At 42.6% G+C, this 19,964-nt stretch overlaps 3 protein-coding genes across 5 annotated transcripts; 1 reads left to right on the top strand and 2 right to left on the bottom strand.

Moving 5' to 3' along the window:
* Positions 1 to 4,585: 4,585 nt before the first annotated feature.
* On the bottom strand, positions 4,586 to 11,005 carry LOC136753612 (zinc finger protein 610). Of its 3 annotated transcripts, none has more exons than XM_066709877.1 (3): positions 10,909 to 10,993; positions 10,066 to 10,166; positions 4,586 to 9,579 (listed from the first exon to the last, which is right to left on the bottom strand). In XM_066709877.1, exon 3 carries the CDS (start codon positions 9,536 to 9,538, stop codon positions 8,549 to 8,551), a length of 990 nt encoding a protein of 329 aa, XP_066565974.1. In that variant the 5' UTR covers positions 9,539 to 9,579; positions 10,066 to 10,166; positions 10,909 to 10,993; the 3' UTR covers positions 4,586 to 8,548. The 3 variants fall into 3 exon arrangements, with proteins under 3 accessions (XP_066565974.1, XP_066565975.1, XP_066565976.1); XM_066709878.1 differs by having other exon boundaries at positions 10,066 to 10,130; XM_066709879.1 differs by lacking the exon at positions 10,066 to 10,166 and having other exon boundaries at positions 10,909 to 11,005.
* Positions 11,006 to 11,360: 355 nt separating this feature from the next.
* Positions 11,361 to 13,835, top strand: LOC136753611 (zinc finger protein 22). The gene is made up of 2 exons (XM_066709876.1): positions 11,361 to 11,466; positions 12,469 to 13,835. The coding sequence occupies exon 2, from the start codon at positions 12,490 to 12,492 to the stop codon at positions 13,024 to 13,026; it is 537 nt and encodes a 178-aa protein (XP_066565973.1). The 5' UTR covers positions 11,361 to 11,466; positions 12,469 to 12,489; the 3' UTR covers positions 13,027 to 13,835.
* Positions 13,797 to 19,569, bottom strand: LOC136753968 (NXPE family member 2). The gene is made up of 3 exons (XM_066710347.1): positions 18,915 to 19,569; positions 18,273 to 18,539; positions 13,797 to 15,474 (listed from the first exon to the last, which is right to left on the bottom strand). Exons 1-3 carry the CDS (start codon positions 19,546 to 19,548, stop codon positions 14,909 to 14,911), a joined length of 1,467 nt encoding a protein of 488 aa, XP_066566444.1. The 5' UTR covers positions 19,549 to 19,569; the 3' UTR covers positions 13,797 to 14,908.
* Positions 19,570 to 19,964: the final 395 nt, after the last annotated feature.

The raw sequence follows: 19,964 nt of genomic DNA, 5'->3' as shown, positions 1-19,964 counted from the left end.
TGTTTAGTGTATTCAGAGAAGGCCACGTCCGCTCCCTGATATCAGGTATGGTGATCATTTGTAATGAAAAATATTGAATCATTGTCTGTTTGCTTGAAGTCATGCAGGTGGAAAAATATGGATTCTCTTTAAAATTATGTAATTTGTAAGTATTTTCATTCTTCCAATTGATGCTATAATTGTGCTCTAACTTTTTTTCTTGCAGAAAATACTGATATTCCATTTGTCATTCTTTAAAAAATTGGAGCGTCTGTAGTAGAATCATTGAAACTTTATGAGGGATCAATCCTAATAAAAATAATTCCTGATGAGGAAGAACACAACCAGTTGGTCGACAAAGTAGAGGTGTTTGAGGGATTTTCAGTAAGTGTAATCACATTATTACAATTATGATTTCCCCCCTACCTAACTGATTACAGTATGTCATTTTAGGAAAGATTTTGGGCTTTAAAATCAACTGGACTGTGCCAAGTGGTCAGGTGAAAGAATTAAACTGTTACCAAACATTAGTCACTTAATTGTATTATTTTGTAACCCTCTACTAGCAGGGTTAGCGTCACTGAAGTCGGCGTTTTTGTTGGCAATCACGTCAGCAAAATGTGTGAGCGAGTTACACACCCTGTCCGTTCACCCTGCATGTGTCCGTTTTGCGGGAGATGGTTCCAGGGTTACGCTTCGGCCTAATCCTGCATTCCTCCCGAAAGTGCTGTCTCCTTTCCATATCAACAGGCCTATTGAGTTTATGGCTTTCCATCCTCCTCCCTGCAGTCAATGACCAACGGAGTGCCTTCCAGCACGCTTGAGTAATTGTCACTTGACGTGCTCTGTTGTGGCGAGGATACATCCCATGGGACCCGAACCACCACTGCAGAGGCCTCAGATGAAGGAGGCCGAGGGGGAGGGTTTGGGATGCAGCCGCTAGAAGGCCCAGCAGCCTCTGGCAAAGGGATACCCTGACGCGGGCTCTCAACCGGAAGAGGGAGAGACACACGCGTATGGAGGCAACTCTCTCTGGCACCAGCATGGACAGCATGGCAATGGAATCGAGTTGCTGAGTTGGCACAAGACAGCTCTTCTCTCTGTTGACCCGAAGGCCCAACTTGGAGAGGCAGTCCTGGATCAGGCTCGTGTGACTCTGAACCTGCTCCCTGGAGTTTGAACAGAGCAGCCAGTCGTCTAGATAATTTAGGACGCGGACCCCCTGGCAACGCAAGGGGGCCAGCACTGCGTTCATGCACTTGGAGAAAGTGCGAGGGGCTAGAGACAGGCCAAATGGGAGAACAGTGAACTTGAACGCTTGGCCTTCGAAGGCGAAGCGGAGAAATTTCTTGTGTGCCTGCACAATGGGAATGTGAAAGTAGGCATCTTTCAAATCCACCAAGGTGAACCAGTCTCCAGGCTTGATAGCCTGAGACATGGCACGCAGGGTGAGCATCTTGAAACGCAACACCTTGAGGCGGCGATTCAGGTACCTCAGATCCAAGATGGGGCGGAAACCCCCATCTTTCTTGGGCTCTTGCTTCCCCGGAGGGGGCACTTCGCGGATTGTGCATTTCTCCAAGAGAGCAGTGATTTCGACGCGAAGCGCCACACACTGCAACGGGTCTAGGAGGTCAGGCAGTAGCGGGAGGGCCCGTGTGGGTGGGGGGGCGGGGTCCACTGGCCAGGGAATCTGGAGGGACTCCACAGCATGCTGGGTGGCTGCCCAGAACTGCCGCAGCAGGAATGAGATCCTCACCTGTGGGGGGAGGAGGTTGGGGATACCACATCCTCCCTCAGATCCGCCTCCAGATCAGATTCCCCATGAGGGCTGATGGAGATGACGTCACAGCGGCGGGGACGGGAGGAGGAGGAACGGGGTCTCTCCATACCGTCAGTACCATGCTTGTGCACTGTGACGTGCACATGCAGCGAGTGCTCCAGTCAGCACGGGCACCAAAGGCACACCAGCAGCCAAGGAGCTCTCGCGACAGTGGTACGCCTAGCGGGACTTGTCGCTGTAAGCACGACTCCACCGGCAACGCAACACAACACATTGGGGGAGGGGCACAAAAAGCCGACCACACGGTACTGCACTGGGGCGCTGTGTTAAAAAAACAGGGAACACTTCTACCAAGTTGTGCCTTTTCTTTTGTGGCAACAACACGGGAGGTCCCGAGGAGTAACACCAAGCACCACCGAAGTGCGCCGAACAAAGCACTGCACACTGCAAGCGCCGCGCGGGCCGTACAAGCCTAGTCACACCACGTGTGCCGGGGTGGGGGGTACCGGGGACACGGGGCGCCGCGCTGTTTGGGATCCGGAGGGCTCACGGTAGAAAAACCACCAGCCGAAGCGGGGCTTAACACACCAGAACCACTGCATGCATGAGTGAGCGCAGCAGAGCTCAATCCAGTAAACTAGAATAGTTTGACCTCCTACAGCCACAGCCGCGGGCTGTAGTGCGGGCACAAGCTGGTGGAGGAGCCCCTCTTGTGGGCGAGAGTGGAAACAGAGTGGAAATTAGTAAGAGTACGAGTGAAGCCGCTTGAACACGGAAATTAAGAGCCACACGCATTAGTACTGTTGAACTCAGCTTTATTTAAACTGGGTGCATCCCCTCTCCCCTTGTATTCGCCACGGTCAGCTACATCTAGAGAAGAGAATATTATTGTGGGTCATATTGCAGAGTCGTGGTGAGGAATGGACTGTGAACATTATTATTATTATTTTTTTCTCCTTACCATAGGTCTTTCATGTCCAGTCTGCGGCTGTCCGTCTGGCCAGTGGGGTGCTGTCGGCCTGCGAGAAAGCGGATGAGGAGTTGGAACCACTTACCTGTGTTACTGGAGTATTGATCATTTCTGCGAGTGGAAGAAGAAGAATTATTAGTGTCTTTTGTACAGGAGATATATTTGTATAGAAATAGTAGTTTTATAGGATTTTACTAGCTTCCTTTTCTCTTATTTTTGGTTATTTGTTTGGATAGGGTTTTTAGTGTTTTATTGCCAGTATTATTAAAGGCGGTTTTAGCTAGGTTTTACATAGTTATTTTTACATAGATAATCCTGTACATTTATCCAGGACAGTCTTCATGTCCTGCCTGGAGCTTGTTAAATAGTTATATCTTACCTGCCTGTGTGAGTGCCTTGGGGTTCTGTCGAGCCTGCCGGGGAAAGCATTGGAGTGGGTAGACGAGCTCCTCCCTCCTATATCAGAGGAGGTGGCATGGTCAGGTAGCGTTATCACCCCTAAGCACCCATTAGGGTGTGACAATTATACTATCAATTATTATACAGTTAGGTCCATAAATATTTGGACACTGACACAATTGTCATTTTGTCTCTGTACGCCACCACAATGGATTTGAAAGGAAACAATCAACATGTCCCTTAAGTGTAGACTTTCATCTTTAATTTGAGGGTAGTTACACCCAAATTGGGTGAACGGTGTAGGAATTACACCCATTTTTATATGTGGTCCCCCCAATTTTAGGGGCTCAAAAATATTTGGACAAACTAACATAATCATTAATTAAATTGTGAGTTTCAATACTTGGTTGCAATTCCTATGCAGTCAATGACTGCCTGAAGTCTGGAACCCACAGACATCACCAGATGCTGGGTTTCTTCCCTGGTGATGCTCTGCCAGGCCTGCACTGCAGCTGTCTTTAGTTCCTGCTTGTTCTTGGGGTGTTTTGCCTTCAGTTTTGCCTTCAGCAAGTGAAATGCTGCTCAATTGGATTCAGGTCAGGTGATTGACTTGGCCATTGCAGAACATTCCACTTCTTCACCTTAAAGTCTTGGGTTGCTTTCACAATATGCTTCAGGTCATTGTCCATCTGCACTGTGCAGCACCATCCAATGAGTTCTGAAGCATTTTGCTGAATCTGAGCAGATAATATAGCCCTAATATAAGGAGAAAAGCAACTCCTTATATGGCATTTCTCATCTTCTACTTCTTCTTTTTGCACAAAGGCAGTTTAGAACATTTTAACCCTTTTTACCCAGCATTCTGTAGCACTCAAAATAATGAAATTATGCAAAGCAATGTTTCAGGCAGGAAATGCACTTAATCATACAGAGAGAGACTAAAGCGCCATTCACTGAAACTTATGTAGCCTTTTTTGTGGCATTTTGTTGCCCATAAGGTCTGAGTGAAAGGGTCTATATCGGCATAGCACCACCAGGAATTTTCCAGCTTGGCACATAGTCTAAATGGTAACAAATTTGCAGCAAAGCATCTGTGTGAATGGAGCAGGATTAGGAATGCCGGCATATGACACGTCACGTCCTTGCATAGTCTAGGCAGTAGAATAACTTACTGGCCTAACCAATCAGAATAGGGGTCCACAACCAGGTTAAGCCACCGTAACATAAAAACAGACCGGTTGAAAATAATGTTGTTGCAGTAATTAAGTGTTATTGATGAACCAGGTTGGTGATGTATACAATGCTAACTATTGTCACACATATGTCAGAAGTTATCAATAAATCATGCAAAATATATCTCTATACATAGACAAACGTGTTAGACTGCATGTACACTAACTGTAGTTTGTTTCAAGTTGTTTCATTTTATTTTAAGGCAGTGATGTCAAACTTTAAAAAATGAAACATAAATTGAGTTGTTTTGAGCAATTGATCAAGTGCAGATCTGCACACCCAGACTTTTGCAATAGATATAGATATACACACAATGTAATGTCATGCTTTTTTCTAATTTATTTAGTCTGTTGCAGTATGTCAAGACCCAACACAATGGGGACAGTATTTGTCAAGACCCTACAAGACCCACTCTCATTACATGACCATGAACTGTGAACCAAGTCTCTGACTGCTGGGTCCGGTAACCGCATCACAAAAACACACAACCATACAACCTGATGACCTGGTCATATTGCGAAAATGCACCCTAGAATGAAGTATCCTTTGCATTTCCGTGCACGGCCCCTGCCCACAGATGGAGGCTGGTCAGGCATGTGAATATTACCAAATTACCAGTTGCAGGAGCCCCTTAAATATTTTTAAAATATTCATAACACATTGCCAAACTTCACATTATCGTATGATTTGTCCTGACTGAAGCAGTATGAGGTTCATTATTAGAATAGGAATAGTATTACATAGTATTACATAGGTTACATAGAAACATAGACAAAGTCTCCACTCCAGTCGGTCCCCCAAAATGTTGCACATTCCAAATCCGAGAAGTAAATCTATTCATTATTTAATTGGTATGCGTATAATTACATATATATTTAACTGGCTCTTAATTCAACAATGTAAAACACACATAATGGCATAAATTCAAGACGATCAATTCATATTGCATTGGTGTAAAACACACACAAAATGGCTTCCACTTAACACAATTATTCCATTCATTTGTAGATGTTGCTGTTAGGAGTCTATATGAGTATATCAGAAATGCAAGGGTCAGGTCACTTTTCAAAAGCCCCCAAAAGGGTTAGGTCCCAAATTAAGTTTCCAGGCTGGCCTGTGCAGGAGAATTTTGCGAAGGTTGGACTCAGATAGAAGTCACCTGCCAGGCAGAGGTGGAGGACTCGTGTGTTTCCAGTGAAGGTAGATTAAAGATCTCAGTACAGCTGCAGGTGTTCAGAGCAGAGATAGAGCTACCGACTCACAAAAAGATATCCAAATGAGTGAATCAACCACAGTTCAATAGTGCTCAACTTTATGCTACCTGGTCTAAGCCCAGGAACTGAAATCTCCTGACGTCTGCAAAAAGTGACAAACGTTTACATGTTTGCATAAGGAGGTACAAAAAGAGAATAGAACCACCGCCCCCACCCCCTCAAAAAATAAATAAAATAATCCACCACTAATAAAGCCAGGAGAGGACAATTAGTCCAGATGCATGCTTTTCTAGGAAGGAAGGAGTGAATTAAAAGAAAATGGCCAAATCCAAAATGTTGGCTAGCCTAAAGCTTCTGCTGCTTTTACAGCTACTCGCCCTTCTACTTCCACCCTCTCTGACTTCCCTTTGACCCATGTATTACAAACACCATGATACATATTTTCATTAGGGTAAAAATGTATATTGCTTGAATTTTGTATAAGACTCCACTTTCCTCACTTTTATTGTACTCCATTCTAACAGAACTTGGAAAGCACCACATTGCAAGGTGTTTACTTTGCAATTAAATAAAAACGGAGAGGATTCAAATAGTGTTGCCACTCATGATTGGTGAGGGGATTACATTTTGGCTAACATCATTCCCAATAATTATTCCTTGGCAAATTGGCTAGGGTAACACTGTAAGGAAGATGGATTGATGTGTTGTCAGATGTTGGATACTCTGTTGGTGTAACTGTGTACACACTATAAACATCTTCTTTGTGTTTAGTTGCAAGGTTTAAGGCGAAGGGGGAAAATATGCCAAACCCTTTGGTAGATTACAAACACTTGTGTACATAAGCTCAATACAGTGACTTCTCCTCTATGAAATCAGTAGAGTATATATGCAGAAACTTTGAGTCTTTTAATTAATTTAGCCAGTTACAGTTTATTTATAATAAACGTAGGGCCATAAGACTTAACAATTTGACAGAATAGTGAAATGGCTGCATAGTCACTAGGCCACTTTGAGACAGTACAGGAGTTTAAAACCACCTTTAAAAGGAAAAAAAAAAACCACTAACATTCACACAAAAGCCTTTGCCAAATGCAGGTCTGATGGTTGATTACCCAACACAGTCCAAAAACACCACAAGAAACAAGCAATTAATTAAATTTCAATTACATATTTGCCTTAAGTATGATTTCATTTGTTTTTATTTGCTGTCATGTATATGTTAAAGTCACTATTTAACTTCTGTTAATGTATGAAACATTTATTTTATTTATGCATTTATCAGGGATTGTTTGGAAGTTTTAACAATGGCAACTTGTCTTGAGATGTATTGAACTCAGATTCAGCGATTAGCTATTTTACTCAAGCTTGGAGGTTTGGAGTTTAGGTCAACACACAACCTAACATGCAAACTCTCTCCTGATCAAATCGGTACCATGAATCAGCTGTCCACTCAGATCAGAACAGGAACAGCTGCCTCTTTGCTGTGCATGAAAATGTAGGGGCCAGTATTGTTCTCTGTTATAACAATAACATCTACAGTTTAAATCCACCCCTGTCTCAAACTGTCCTAATTACTGTGTAGTCATACGGTCATTCTAAAGCCAGAGAGCAGACAACAATGCAGACTGCGAGTGGTGAAGCCATGTCGGCAACATTTTTCCACAACAGACAAAAACAGAGAATGCCATTTTGGGGTAAAAAATATTCCCTTTTCAAGGCTGAGGAGATACAGGTGGGTGGAGAACAGTTTTGAATGTTTTTCTGGGGAGGATTCAGTCCCTGGAATAAGTCTGCTTTGGCAATCGAATGTGACAACACTGCCTCCAAGTGACTCTCTACAGAATTGAGAATTTATCTACCAACATTAGTCATTAGTAATATGATTAGAAATAAGTATTAGGGAAGCTGCTGAGTGGTCAGAGTGCATCAGCTGTTGGCCGTATGTTTGGTGTGAACGAGTCCACTGTAAAAAACTTTGTTGACTCTTTATATGGACATTTTTTTGTGAATTTATAAATACATTTATCTTACTGTGCTTCATACACATAATCTCAAGTATGTGCAGTATATTGGGTGCTCAGTTAAATTTATAAATACAGCTTTAAGTTTCTTCTGGTGTATTTTTCTCATGTATGTATTTTCATTCGTTTTTCAGTTTTCTATTTTTGTTCCTGTTTTTTCTGAGCCTAAGAACTCTGATTTAAGGTTTAGTGAAAGAGTCAAGAGGCATTATGGAGGTAGCATATTAAGTGGGGGCAGTATAATCATATCAAAATGCTTATTCATACATTTCTACATCTGCGAGGGTATTGGGAACATATCCCTCATGAATGTCGAGGTGCTGGTGTAATATGGTCATGAGAGGAAGGAACTACCGATTTCTTCTCATGCAGTTCCTGTCCTGTCATACTGATAAAGCCTGTAGGCACGGATCAGGGATTGACCACTCAGGGATAGAATGAGGAGAATACTCTTGTCCTCCATTTAATTTTCTAATTGCTGAGCTCAAGTGGGGTTTTATATTTACATTTGTCAAACTGTGGACATCGTACTTTGAATGTTAATTTACATCAACATTGAGGATACATATAACTGCGAGGAAACATGGACGACACCCTTTTCGTGTAGTGTTTGGTGATCTCTTATTGAAGGCAGCAGTTGGTTAGTGGAAGAGTCCATCTGCACTGCATTAGTATTATGTTATTGTGTTTGCTTGGCCAATTCTTCCGCATCTCTTATTTTATTTTGCAAAAACTGTCAGGGGAAAGACATAAATAAATAAACTGTACTTCTCAACAGCCGGTGTGTTTTTTTTTTTCTCTTCAAGGGGGTGGTTTGTGTAAGACCCGTGAAGGCACCAATAAAACAATGCAGGACTCCAGTCTTGCTATAATGTCTCCGGTCAGGACCACGCCCAAACTCCGATCATGATCCGCACTAAGAATAAGATCCAAACAAACGGGTCAAGAATCAATCCAATATGAACTTCTGCTCACACTCCAGGCAGAAATAGGGCTCGTCCTCGGTGTGCACTTTCTGGTGTTTCTTGAAGTAGTTGGACTGTTTGCACTTCTGACCACAGCGGCCGCACTGGTAGGTTTTCTCCCCAGCGTGGATGAGCTGGTGGCGGTGCAGGTTGCTGAAGCTCTGGAAGACGTCACCGCACACGGCGCACTTACAGTAGCTCTCGCCCGTGCACTGTCTCTGGTGGTACTCCAGGCTCCGGCGCAGGGAGAAGCGCTTCTCACAAGTGCCGCAGTGGTAAGGTTTCTCCCCAGAATGCATCTGTTGATGCCGCTTCAAATGGTCCATTCTCTTGTATGCCTTGCCGCAGTCTGTGCAGAGGTAGGGCTTGTGGGCAGGGTCCAGCTGCTGGTAGCGTGCGAAACTCATGCGGGGAGTGAAGCCGTCCGCCCGGATGGTGAAGTGCTGGGGCCGTTTGCGGGCGGCCGTCTCATCGGACACCTTGGGGTCCTGGTCGAGGAACCTGAGGGGGCCCAGGGGCTCCTCATGAAGGTGGGGAATGGAAGGCGAGAGTCTGGAGACCACAGAGGGCAAGGGGGCTGCCCCCACGGAGTGTAACATGGGCCGGGAACAGACAGCACCGCAGTCCTGTGCGAAACACGGAATGCTGGAAGCCTGGCCCTGGGAACAGAGACTCTGAAAGCCTGACCTGGTAGAGGTAAGCTCCCGCTCATGCACTTCCCAGTTCACCGACTCCTCTTTGATATCGGCATGGATGGATTCAGTAAAGGGGTCTTCCGGGGGGTCGGAGTCGTCTTCGTAAGATTCCTCCTTGATCCGGACGCACTCCACTTCATACAGCTCCTGCTTGACCTGCACAAGTTCTAGCTCGGGGGACTCCTGCTTGATCCGGACGCACTGTATCTCGGGGTACTCTTCTTTTACCTCGACACGTCCCAGTTCAGGTATTTCATAGCTAGCAGGGAGTGAAGTCATGGTTACTCCAGCCTGCCCTCTTAAGCCCTCTGGTCCTGAAACTAGAGAGCAGAACAAATCATTCAAATGACAGCTGCAAGGAAAGGGGGAGGAGAAAGCCCACCCCAATGAGCAATAACTTTGCACAGAATGTACTGATGAACGTGACACATTCTGCTCAAAGAGGAAAAAAGCTGTGGCACGTGCCAAGTTGGAAACACATCTTTGAAGGTGTCTATCTTCAAAACACAGTTAAGAACAAAAAAAACAAAAGACAATATGTCTGCTTAATCATGTTCTGGAACCTTAAATGAGCCTGTATTGTCTACAGAAACCAGTGTATCTTATCATTGTGATGGATGTACAAAATGTATGATACAAATATTCTCTCACACAACCTTGTAAAACAACTTGTACCAGACAGTATTTATTACCCACTCTCACATGAGCCAGAGGAGATAAGTTAGAGAAGCATCTCCATGTTTCCCCATTCGATTATTTTCACCATAGCTGAACAATGACCATGTGAAGGTACTGAAATACTGTACCTCTTTGACACAGATCAGTTGAGAGATGTGCCCTGAATCCATGTCCCAGGATTCATGGTGTTGATCTGCAGAGACAGAGTACCTGTATATTTCTAACTGATCTATAGGACAGAAAAGGGCAAATTAAACTGAATATAAAATGGCCCATTACAGAAGCTAATCTGAGGGATGGCTAAGGAACAGTGAATAGTCAGTAGTGAGTGGTCTTCCAGTAAACAGTACAGCAACAATACATGCTTAATTATACAACATATATAACTATGGAATATATAGTTTTCTCAGAACATCAACAACTATTTTACCATGATTTGCTAAATGGTCTATTTCTACACTTTTCACATAAAGCAATGGCTTATTCAGCAACAAATATTGGTCTACAAATTCTGATTCACAACTACTTTAACATTAACATTTTTAGTAGGTGGTTAGCTTTCTAATTTAAAATTATATAAAACAAACATACAATAAAAACAAACAAATACATAAACCAGAAAACACATAAGTATCAGGCTAGATTGTTCCTCTGATAAAAATGCCACCCTTGCTTCTCATTAAACTTTCCATTTGAGACGAAACCTGTTTCAGCAAACGATGGCCATTCAAGAGTACAATATGCTGCGGATCTGAGGTGTGGTAAGTAGCAGAAATAAATAGGTCAATAGAGATAATGGTTTTATTATAGCATCTTGACACATTGCTCCTGGTGAATCAGACAACCCAACGTTTCAGCTATTTAAAACAGTACTAGTTAAGAGATTTTGCAACACCTCAGGAAGTCATATGAGCACAGCTGCATCATTTGAACATCTGTATTCGCGTTTTCAACACAATGCATCAACTTACATGGGCTTCGTCAAATGCCCGTGTTAGCATTGATATTTGCTTTATTACTGTAATCCTTATTCTGCCTTCTGTACTTCTATGTAAGTCCGCCCCCAACCCCCGTCCCCCGGCTCTCAGTGCAGTACAAACGTGGTTCCGTACACTTGGTTCCTGCTATATTGCTCGAGTGAAATAGTACAATAAGACATATATATTTAGATGCATATATTTTTACTGAGAACCACCTTGTAGTAGTGGTAGCAATAATAACAAAATGCTATACAATACTGTTCAAGTTATCTCTATGTTTGAGTCCACACGTAACACAATAAACCAGAAACCTTCAAAGGAAACATACATTCATCCAGTTTAAAATGAGAAATGTCCGTGAAGAGCAAACGTACATTAATTCCATCCCAATTTATTTTTAGTGGGATGTATGCCTCAGATGTGATCAGTTTCAGAAAGACACAACCCCCCTGTTATCAATAAGGGTAGGAACCAAAGTCTGGGAACTGCTTCTGTTTGGCGCCAGCTGAGGGGGGCTGCATTTAGCGACGGAGCGTAAACTTTACAGAGGTATGTCTTTTGTTTATAATTACTATTTATTAACTGTTTTTTAAACGATCAAGATCTGGCATATCAATGTTGTGTTTTTACAATACGGATTTTCATCCAAGATACTAAATTGGCTGGTTCGTAATGTAGTCGGGATATTTAGCGTCCATGGTGTAAGCTATCAAAATAAACAAATCCACGTGGGTACAAAAGTTGATTCATATGCACGTTTATGGATGTGCGTCTCCTGTGTGCAGATGTATCTACCAGATGCATGGCGTCTCCTCTGTCATATTGTATCTGCATCTATTAATTGTGTTTCTTTTTCACGCTGGTGACGCGCTGTATGTAAATATTCAAACTCCGCAGGCAACGTAAGCAGCGTCAATGTTTTTATCTATATAACAGTATAATGTAATAATAGCAAACAATCAAACAAAACATGTTCCCCAATTCAAGATATCATCCATCTCCAGTCATAAATAGAAGTTCTGTTTCTTGGTCGCTGTGGTGAAATGGCTTCACTTATAATGATGTCATTTTTTAATGGTTCAACAATAATACTTACCATAAGGGTAAACGTGAGCTATTCAATGGTGTATAGTTTTGATTTCTTTGCTTACATCGTTTAATTTTATTATAAAAGTATCTTAGGAGCCTCATATGCAACCCAAACTGAAATCTTAACTTACTGAACAAGTACAGCAAATATTATAACTAATGGCCTGATTAGAAGAGCATTTGAGCAAAATATGTTAGGGTAACACAGTCGTGGGAACATTTTAACTCGTGACAGCACAGTGGCGTCAACAGCCACGGCCAGAGCTTTGTAGAGGCCTGAGATGGATCTCTTTACACAGTTTACAATGTATGTAAGAAAACCCCGGGGGGCAAGGGAGAGCAGAGGGCAGAGGAGGAAGAATAAAATGTATTACTTCAACCTGACTGTGTCTTTGTTCCACACATCTGTGTACGGTGTGTGGCTGTGCAAGACTAACTGCGTTACCGTGTACGATTAATTAGGGTCACATCCAGCGGAGACCAATGGAGGACACGGGTGCCGGAGAGGGAGAGACCCTGGTGCTGGATGCTAGCCGACCAGCAAGATCCCCAGCAAAGGGACAGAGAGGCAAAGGACAGCCTTCTGTAGAGGGGTGCAAGTGTCCCTTCTGCGGGGAGAGCTTCGCTTCGAGAAGCCTGCTGACGCAGCACAGGAAGGATCACCATGGGAAGCGCCCCTTCTCCTGTCCTGACTGCAAGAAATGTTTCCTCAGTCGGAGCCACTTTGTGGAGCACCAGCGTGTGCACACCGGGGAGCGGCCCTACCGTTGCCACGAATGCAGCCTCGGTTTCACCACGGCACACAACCTCAAGCGCCACCGGGCCATCCATGCCAGGCAGAGGGGGAGACTGAAACATCGAGGGAAGGTGGCCGCCTCCAAGGCCACACCCTCTGTCAGAAAGGAGCCGCAGGCCTCTTTTGAAGCGTGCCAGGTGAAGGAGATCCATTACGGGACAGACCGCATCATCAAAGGGGTGCTGAGACGAAGAATCGCCTATGAAATCGAGGTGGTGCTCTAAGGTGATGAGCCTAAGCGAAATGGATCCCAGCCAAGGAGAAGTAATGGGAAAGGCAATGATGCTGCTAGGCAATTGGTGTATACTCCTCTAGGTCAACCTAGTATTAATTGTTTTTTATTACACTAATTTGTTATCTGTATTAATTGGGGGGAAGGCGGTTGGATCTGGAACCTCAATAACAACAGATGCAGGAGGTCGCTGCTAAAGCACCTTCTGCATCCAGTCTATGGCTGATTCAGGAAGTTAACATGACAGGACCTCACAACAGTAAGTGTGACATACTGACAGTAATAAGATGAGGTCTTTATGTATACATTGCTACTTTTTAATGGATATAAGAAATGCAGATGCAGTGCTAGATCTTCCACAATGGAGCTTCTTTCAAATGTTTTCTTAACTAAGACATGACTTGAATGAACTCCCCTAGTTACTGTCATGTCAAATGCACATGTGATTTATCAATAAAAACAAAAACGCACAGTTGTAGTTGAAAGAACTCACAACATTCATTTGTAATGGTTAGTTGTTGAACTGAATACATTACACTTGTACTTAAGTCAGAGGCTGTGTAAACCTTTGACTGCCACTTCATGTTACTGATAAACAAATGTGGAGTAGTAACAATACTTAGTCAACCAAATTAATCTCCAGATATCATTGTTTCAAATGAAGAGTGTGGGGCATTGGTTCAGTTAAAACTGGGTAGCTTTAAATACCTACTGTACTTAAGTCGATTTCTATATTTGATATCCTCTGATTCTGTTGTCCCTGTTTCGGCTGCTTTTAATAAAACCTAAACTGTAAATACACATTGTGTGTGTGGGAATCTTTTTTAATTAAACATTGCAGCTACTGTTTAGCTTGTTGAACAGTAGCCAGCAGGGTTGCATTTACAAGCAAATAAGATGTCAACTTACAAACAGACTAGAGAAGAAGAGAACAGCACACACGGTTGGACACGGATGAATCCAATTAAAATACAACAGCATTTGTAACTTACAGGGACAAAAATGTGAAGGCCGATAGTTTTGGATAGATAGGTGAATTAGGAAGTGTCTTCAATAATGTGTCAACAGGGTAGTAAGAAGGCATAAAGAAAAAAAGCTGAGTAATACATTATTTATTTATTTGTCGGTCTTATTCAAAATGATTTAAACAATCGAGTTGGAATTAACTGGAATGTTCTACTTACTGTAGAGTAAAACACACCTGTTCAGGCAGAGAATTGGCCTCCATCGGAGTCGTTGTTTTGTGTTCATTAAAGCATGTTCCTGTCACGGGTGGCAGTGACCACTGGGTCCCAATCTAGTCCCACTGCGCCACCCCAGTTCAGTTATGCGAGATAAATTAAAGATAAATTAAAAATAAACACCTATTCCAAAAGTAAGCAATAACATTCCTACGACACACCTAAATAACTCAGGTGCTCCCAATTACCTACAGAACTTAAGCAATAAGTTGATTGAATCCAACTGTGTGGAATTAAAGTGGTTAAAGAGATAAAACACCAATCCTTCATAATAAAATACACATTTGTTACATGGCCGCCAAACCATTTGACCAATCGACATCTCTTAAACAAATGTACATTTATGTAATATGGCAAGCTTGTGTACCAATTGTGATGTATAGCACAAACACGCCAGCACCTTCAGTGTTAGGCCACCAAAAAACAAAAACAAAATTGAAGCCGACTGGAATCACCCCGGACCTACTCACCTATCACCTTCATAGATGACATGAGACGACCTGCATCTTTTCTCAGGAGAGCTTCCCACTCTTGGTTTTGTCCAGGTTTAGAGGGAGAATAATTACATATTTTCCTATACCCATACATATAAATCAAGATAAGTTAACAATTCACACTCATGACTCTGATGTTTCACCACTGGAAAGGTATAGGGGATGCTGGTTGTGAGGGGCAGAGGTAGGAGAGGAAGATGGCCACTTGGTTGCTGATAACCATTTCTGCAGGGTGGACTGCAAACTCATTGGAAGCTATTGTCATGTCCCAGGCATCCACAAATCCCACTTCCAGCCCTTTAAACACCTCCTTTTGAGCCAAGTTATTTAGATGCCCATGCCAGTTATTGTAAACGTTGATGTATTCCCAGATATTCCGTGTGTTCTCATTTTTGATGAAGACTTTGGTCAGGGGGCTCCGCTGCAGCAGTCTTTCGATTCCCCGTCGGATACTAATGATGCGATTGATGAAAAGCTGTATAGGGAAGGCCCTCAGATGCTGGCCCACAGAGATCATAATCACAGTGTTCTCTCCCCCTGCTATACTGTCAAGGTCTCTAGCTATGTATGATGCATAATGTAAAGGCTGTGGTGTTCCAGTCATCCATGGATGAGCGTGTTTTTTCCACTGCACACTGAAGTTATGATTGCTCGAGATGGCCAGCCTTGGAACGTTGCCATCCATTGGAATGGTGTACTTCAGATCTGTAAAGACAACATGGCAGGAAAGGTCTGTTTGTCCTTATCTGCTCCTGAGTGTATCAGTGGGGCAGACAATAGGGCTCAAAAGCTTTCTAAGGTGATGGTCCTTATTTTGGGTAAGCTACCTGGCCACCTAATAGTAAATGGATTTCACGGGCAGTTAGCAAACAGTCTGTACAAAATTAAAATCAGGCCCAGTATCTCTCCAAATTAATATTTCCTTTGTTTTTTATTTCAAGTTTAATGTTTTACTGGCATAACAGTGGTCCGTTCTTCGTAAGTAGTTTACCAAAGTCTGGCTAAAATTACTTATCCCAGATTAAGCTAACGGGGTAACTCATATCCGGGTTTTTGGTTCCTCCAAAACTCTGATTTAATTAGCTTGTTAGCTTAAGCCAAATGTCGCTCATCTCAGATAAGTGTGCGTTCCCCTTTGGATATGAAAGGATGCTCAGTGGCCACAAAAGTATGATTTGGCGATGGCAAAAAAGTGTGCTGCCAATTTCAGTGCTTAATATTGAAGGGTATGAAGAGGCAAAGGACATTATATTAAATGAAGCCAATACTGCTGCATCTATACAGCCAGGGAAGAAGACTGACAGACAATTGCAAATAAGTTAAATGCTTAAGTTGATGTTTTTTTAATTGCATCAATGTCAATGACCCCAAAACATGCTTGTCTTCAATATAATGTATCCCATACTTATGCAGATATTACACAGAGCTCTGTGCTGGTCAACGATATAATGTATTGAAATATATATATATATATATATATATATATATATATATATATATTAATAACTTAGCTGTCTAGTACTGTGTTAGATATTCCTTTCAGCCTATTTAAATATAAATACTGGTTAGGCCTGTTTGAATTACAGTTCCTTAAAGATGAGGAAGGTGGAGAAGGAAAATGAATTGTTGGTAAGAAGCTGTCTGCGAGTGTGAAATTGGATATTTAGTTGTCATGTCTACACTTGAATATCAAGGTTTCAAACATATGGTGTTAAACTGGATCTGATTTGTTATTTTTATTCACAGACTGATCCCTGGTGCACTTGGTGCAAATACACTTATTTTTTAAAGGAAAATATCCCCACAATGTTTTAACAACAACACAAAAAAATGACGCCCTATTCCGACAACAACACGTATCTTCAAAAACTCAAAGGGGATATAATTCAACTAAATGATGGGAATAACAGAGCTGGCTGAACTTTTAGTTCGCTTCAGAGAACAGAAAATCCAGTGTTTACACCAAGTTGTCCTGAAACTTAGCCGGCTAACATTGTTACCATGTATGAAGAACAGACCCCAGAAGCCAAGCAAACTATGCAATACAAATACATATTCACTCTATCAATACCAGCATCTATATCTATCTATCTATCTATCTATATATATATATATATATATATATATATATATATATATACACTCACCTAAATGATTATTAGGAACACCATACTAATACTGTGTTTGACCCCCTTTCGCCTTCAGAACTGCCTTAATTCTACTTGGCATTGATTCAACAAGGTGCTGAAAGCATTCTTTAGAAATGTTGGCCCATATTGATAGGATAGCTTCTTGCAGTTGATGGAGATTTGTGGGATGCACATCCAGGGCACGAAGCTCCCGTTCCACCACATCCCAAAGATGCTCTATTGGGTTGAGATCTGGTGACTGTGTGGGCCAGTTTAGTACAGTGAACTCATTGTCATGTTCAAGAAACCAATTTGAAATGATTGGACCTTTATGACATGGTGCATTATCCTGCTGGAAGTAGACATCAGAGGATGGGTACATGGTGGTCATAAAGGGATGGACATGGTCAGAAACAATGCTCAGGTAGGCCGTGGCATTTAAACGATGCCCATTTGGCACTAAGGGGCCTAAAGTGTGCCAAGAAAACATCCCCCACACCATTACACCACCACCACCAGCCTGCACAGTGGTAACAAGGCATGATGGATCCATGTTCTCATTCTGTTTACGCCAAATTCTGACTCTACCATCTGAATGTCTCAACAGAAATCGAGACTCATCAGACCAGGCAACATTTTTCCAGTCTTCAACTGTCCAATTTTGGTGAGCTTGTGCAAATTGTAGCCTCTTTTTCCTATTTGTAGTGGAGATGAGTGGTACCCGGTGGGGTCTTCTGCTGTTGTAGCCCATCCGCCTCAAGGTTGTATGTGTTGTGGCTTCACAAATGCTTTGCTGCATACCTCGGTTGTAACGAGTGGTTATTTCAGTCAAAGTTGCTCTTCTATCAGCTTGAATCAGTCGGCCCATTCTCCTCTGACCTCTAGCATCAACAAGGCATTTTCGCCCACAGGACTGCCGCATACTGGATGTTTTTCCCTTTTCACACCATTCTTTGTAAACCCTAGAAATGGTTGTGCGTGAAAATCCCAGTAACTGAGCAGATTGTGAAATACTCAGACCGGCCCGTCTGGCACCAACAACCATGCCACGCTCAAAATTGCTTAAATCACCTTTCTTTCCCATTCAGACATTCAGTTTGGAGTTCAGGAGCTTGTCTTGACCAGGACCACACCCCTAAATGCATTGAAGCAACTGCCATGTGATTGGTTGGTTAGATTATTGCATTAATGAGAAATTGAACAGGTGTTCCTAATAATCCTTTAGGTGAGTGTATATATATATATATATATAATATATCCATTATCTATACATCTATATCTAACAATATAAAATATACAAATATATCTTCAAAATATACATGAATTGTATGTCGTGAGATTATGAAATACAAAGCGTTAACCACCAGCCTTTACCTTTAATTTTTGCCACTAAATACTCAATCCATTGGCGAGAAGTGGAGTCGCCCCTGAAATGCAGACTTTTGTCCCGCAGGCAGCCAGTGATGGAGTCTGGACTGAGGAAGTTCTCGGTGTGGCAGTAGGAGGAGAACCACTTGTTTTGGAAAAAGTAGCCACTGGGAAACGGGGAGCTCATCCCAAACTGGCATTTCTCTAGAGTTTCTGGGAAAGTGTCTGTGGGAAGGAAGACAACAAATGTGCATTGAAGGTGGGTTTCAGCACCTGAGTTTAGTATAAACACTTTCTCTTGTTAATTAAAGACAAATAAATACAAATAAAAAGAGCTGGATAGTGCCATTTCAGGACAAATGATGAACAACATCTCTAATTCTTACCATCACAACTGACAACTATGATATTTTGAACATCAATTGGGATTTGAACACCAAAAAGTGCCCTGAAATGAAAAAGTAAATGAAAGTAAGCAGGGGACAAGTTTATTTTCACAGACACTGAATTGTACGCAGAGTTATGGGCTTGAATGTGGGATGTCAAATATGTTAAGTCATTACCATTACTGGAAAAAGTTCTACACCAACCTAGGAGGTTAGTTCTCCATTTGATTGAACTGTACTTATCACCCACTGGGGTAGATCTACCTTTGCAGCATCTTGTTCTCCTCCGTGCTGAAAAGTCTGGTTTGATTGTAGCCCGTGACCATTTCATACAGAGCCTCGCAAGGCAGGGAGTGCGTCTTGAGACAGTAAAAACGCTCACCATCCCGCTCATCCCCGTAAGAACACACGGTAGTATTCGGGCTCTTCACAAACCGGCAGGGTGATGTCTCTCTCTTTGTGCCATTGATGAAGACCCCCGTGAAAAGAATTTTATCATAGTCCTGCTGCCTTGTTCTCCATAGAGCCGAGATAGCCTCGCTGGAATGGATCAGCAGCAAATGGATCGTCACTTTCCCTGGCCAGAACAACTTGAAATTGATTCGGTAGGTACCATTCTGCAAGTCTTCGACAACCCCCGAAACTGCTGCCTTCAGATTGGAAGAATAGATCCGGGCTGTGATGAAATCGCCTCCGTAGGTCTTGAGGTAAAAACGGTGGTCCCTCATCTGCACCAAGACGCTCAGAGTCTCTCCCACGCAGTACTTTTTTTTGGGCTCGATCACAGTCGCCTCACTGTTCTTTCCACTCGTCGACTGACTGAAATTGACGTTGGACTTTGGGGACGGGATATATTTTTCAAGGCTTGCCATTATATCTCTGACTGTAACCTCCATCTTTGGGTGTGTTTCAGAGTCCTAATAGAAACCAAAAGCAAATAATGAATCTAGGAATATCTCTCTCTTTAGGATATGCAAATTCTCTGCATCCTACAACCTGACTATACAGATCAATTTACAGACTGCATGTTCTTCAGTCAGCTGTACTGCAGATTTATTCAAATCCAAATCAGTTCATGTGATTATTCACTATTACCTTATACCAGGTGGAGGCCCATGACAGAACCAAGACAGAACAGCAAACGCCCACAAAGCATTTTCTGATGACTGTAGGATTGGAGAAACGAAACAGGGCACACGGTATTCGTGAGCCAAGGAGAAACCAGCCACTTGTCTGAGGTTTGTTTCCTTTACCTGGAAAGCTGGGAAAAGAATTAAGAATTAAAAAACTATAGCCTACATTGGTTCAGTTA

This window comes from Amia ocellicauda, chromosome 7 (genome assembly GCF_036373705.1).
Source record: "Amia ocellicauda isolate fAmiCal2 chromosome 7, fAmiCal2.hap1, whole genome shotgun sequence".
Taxonomy (NCBI): Eukaryota; Metazoa; Chordata; class Actinopteri; order Amiiformes; family Amiidae; genus Amia; species Amia ocellicauda.
This window is presented reverse-complemented; position numbering and strand designations above follow the sequence as displayed.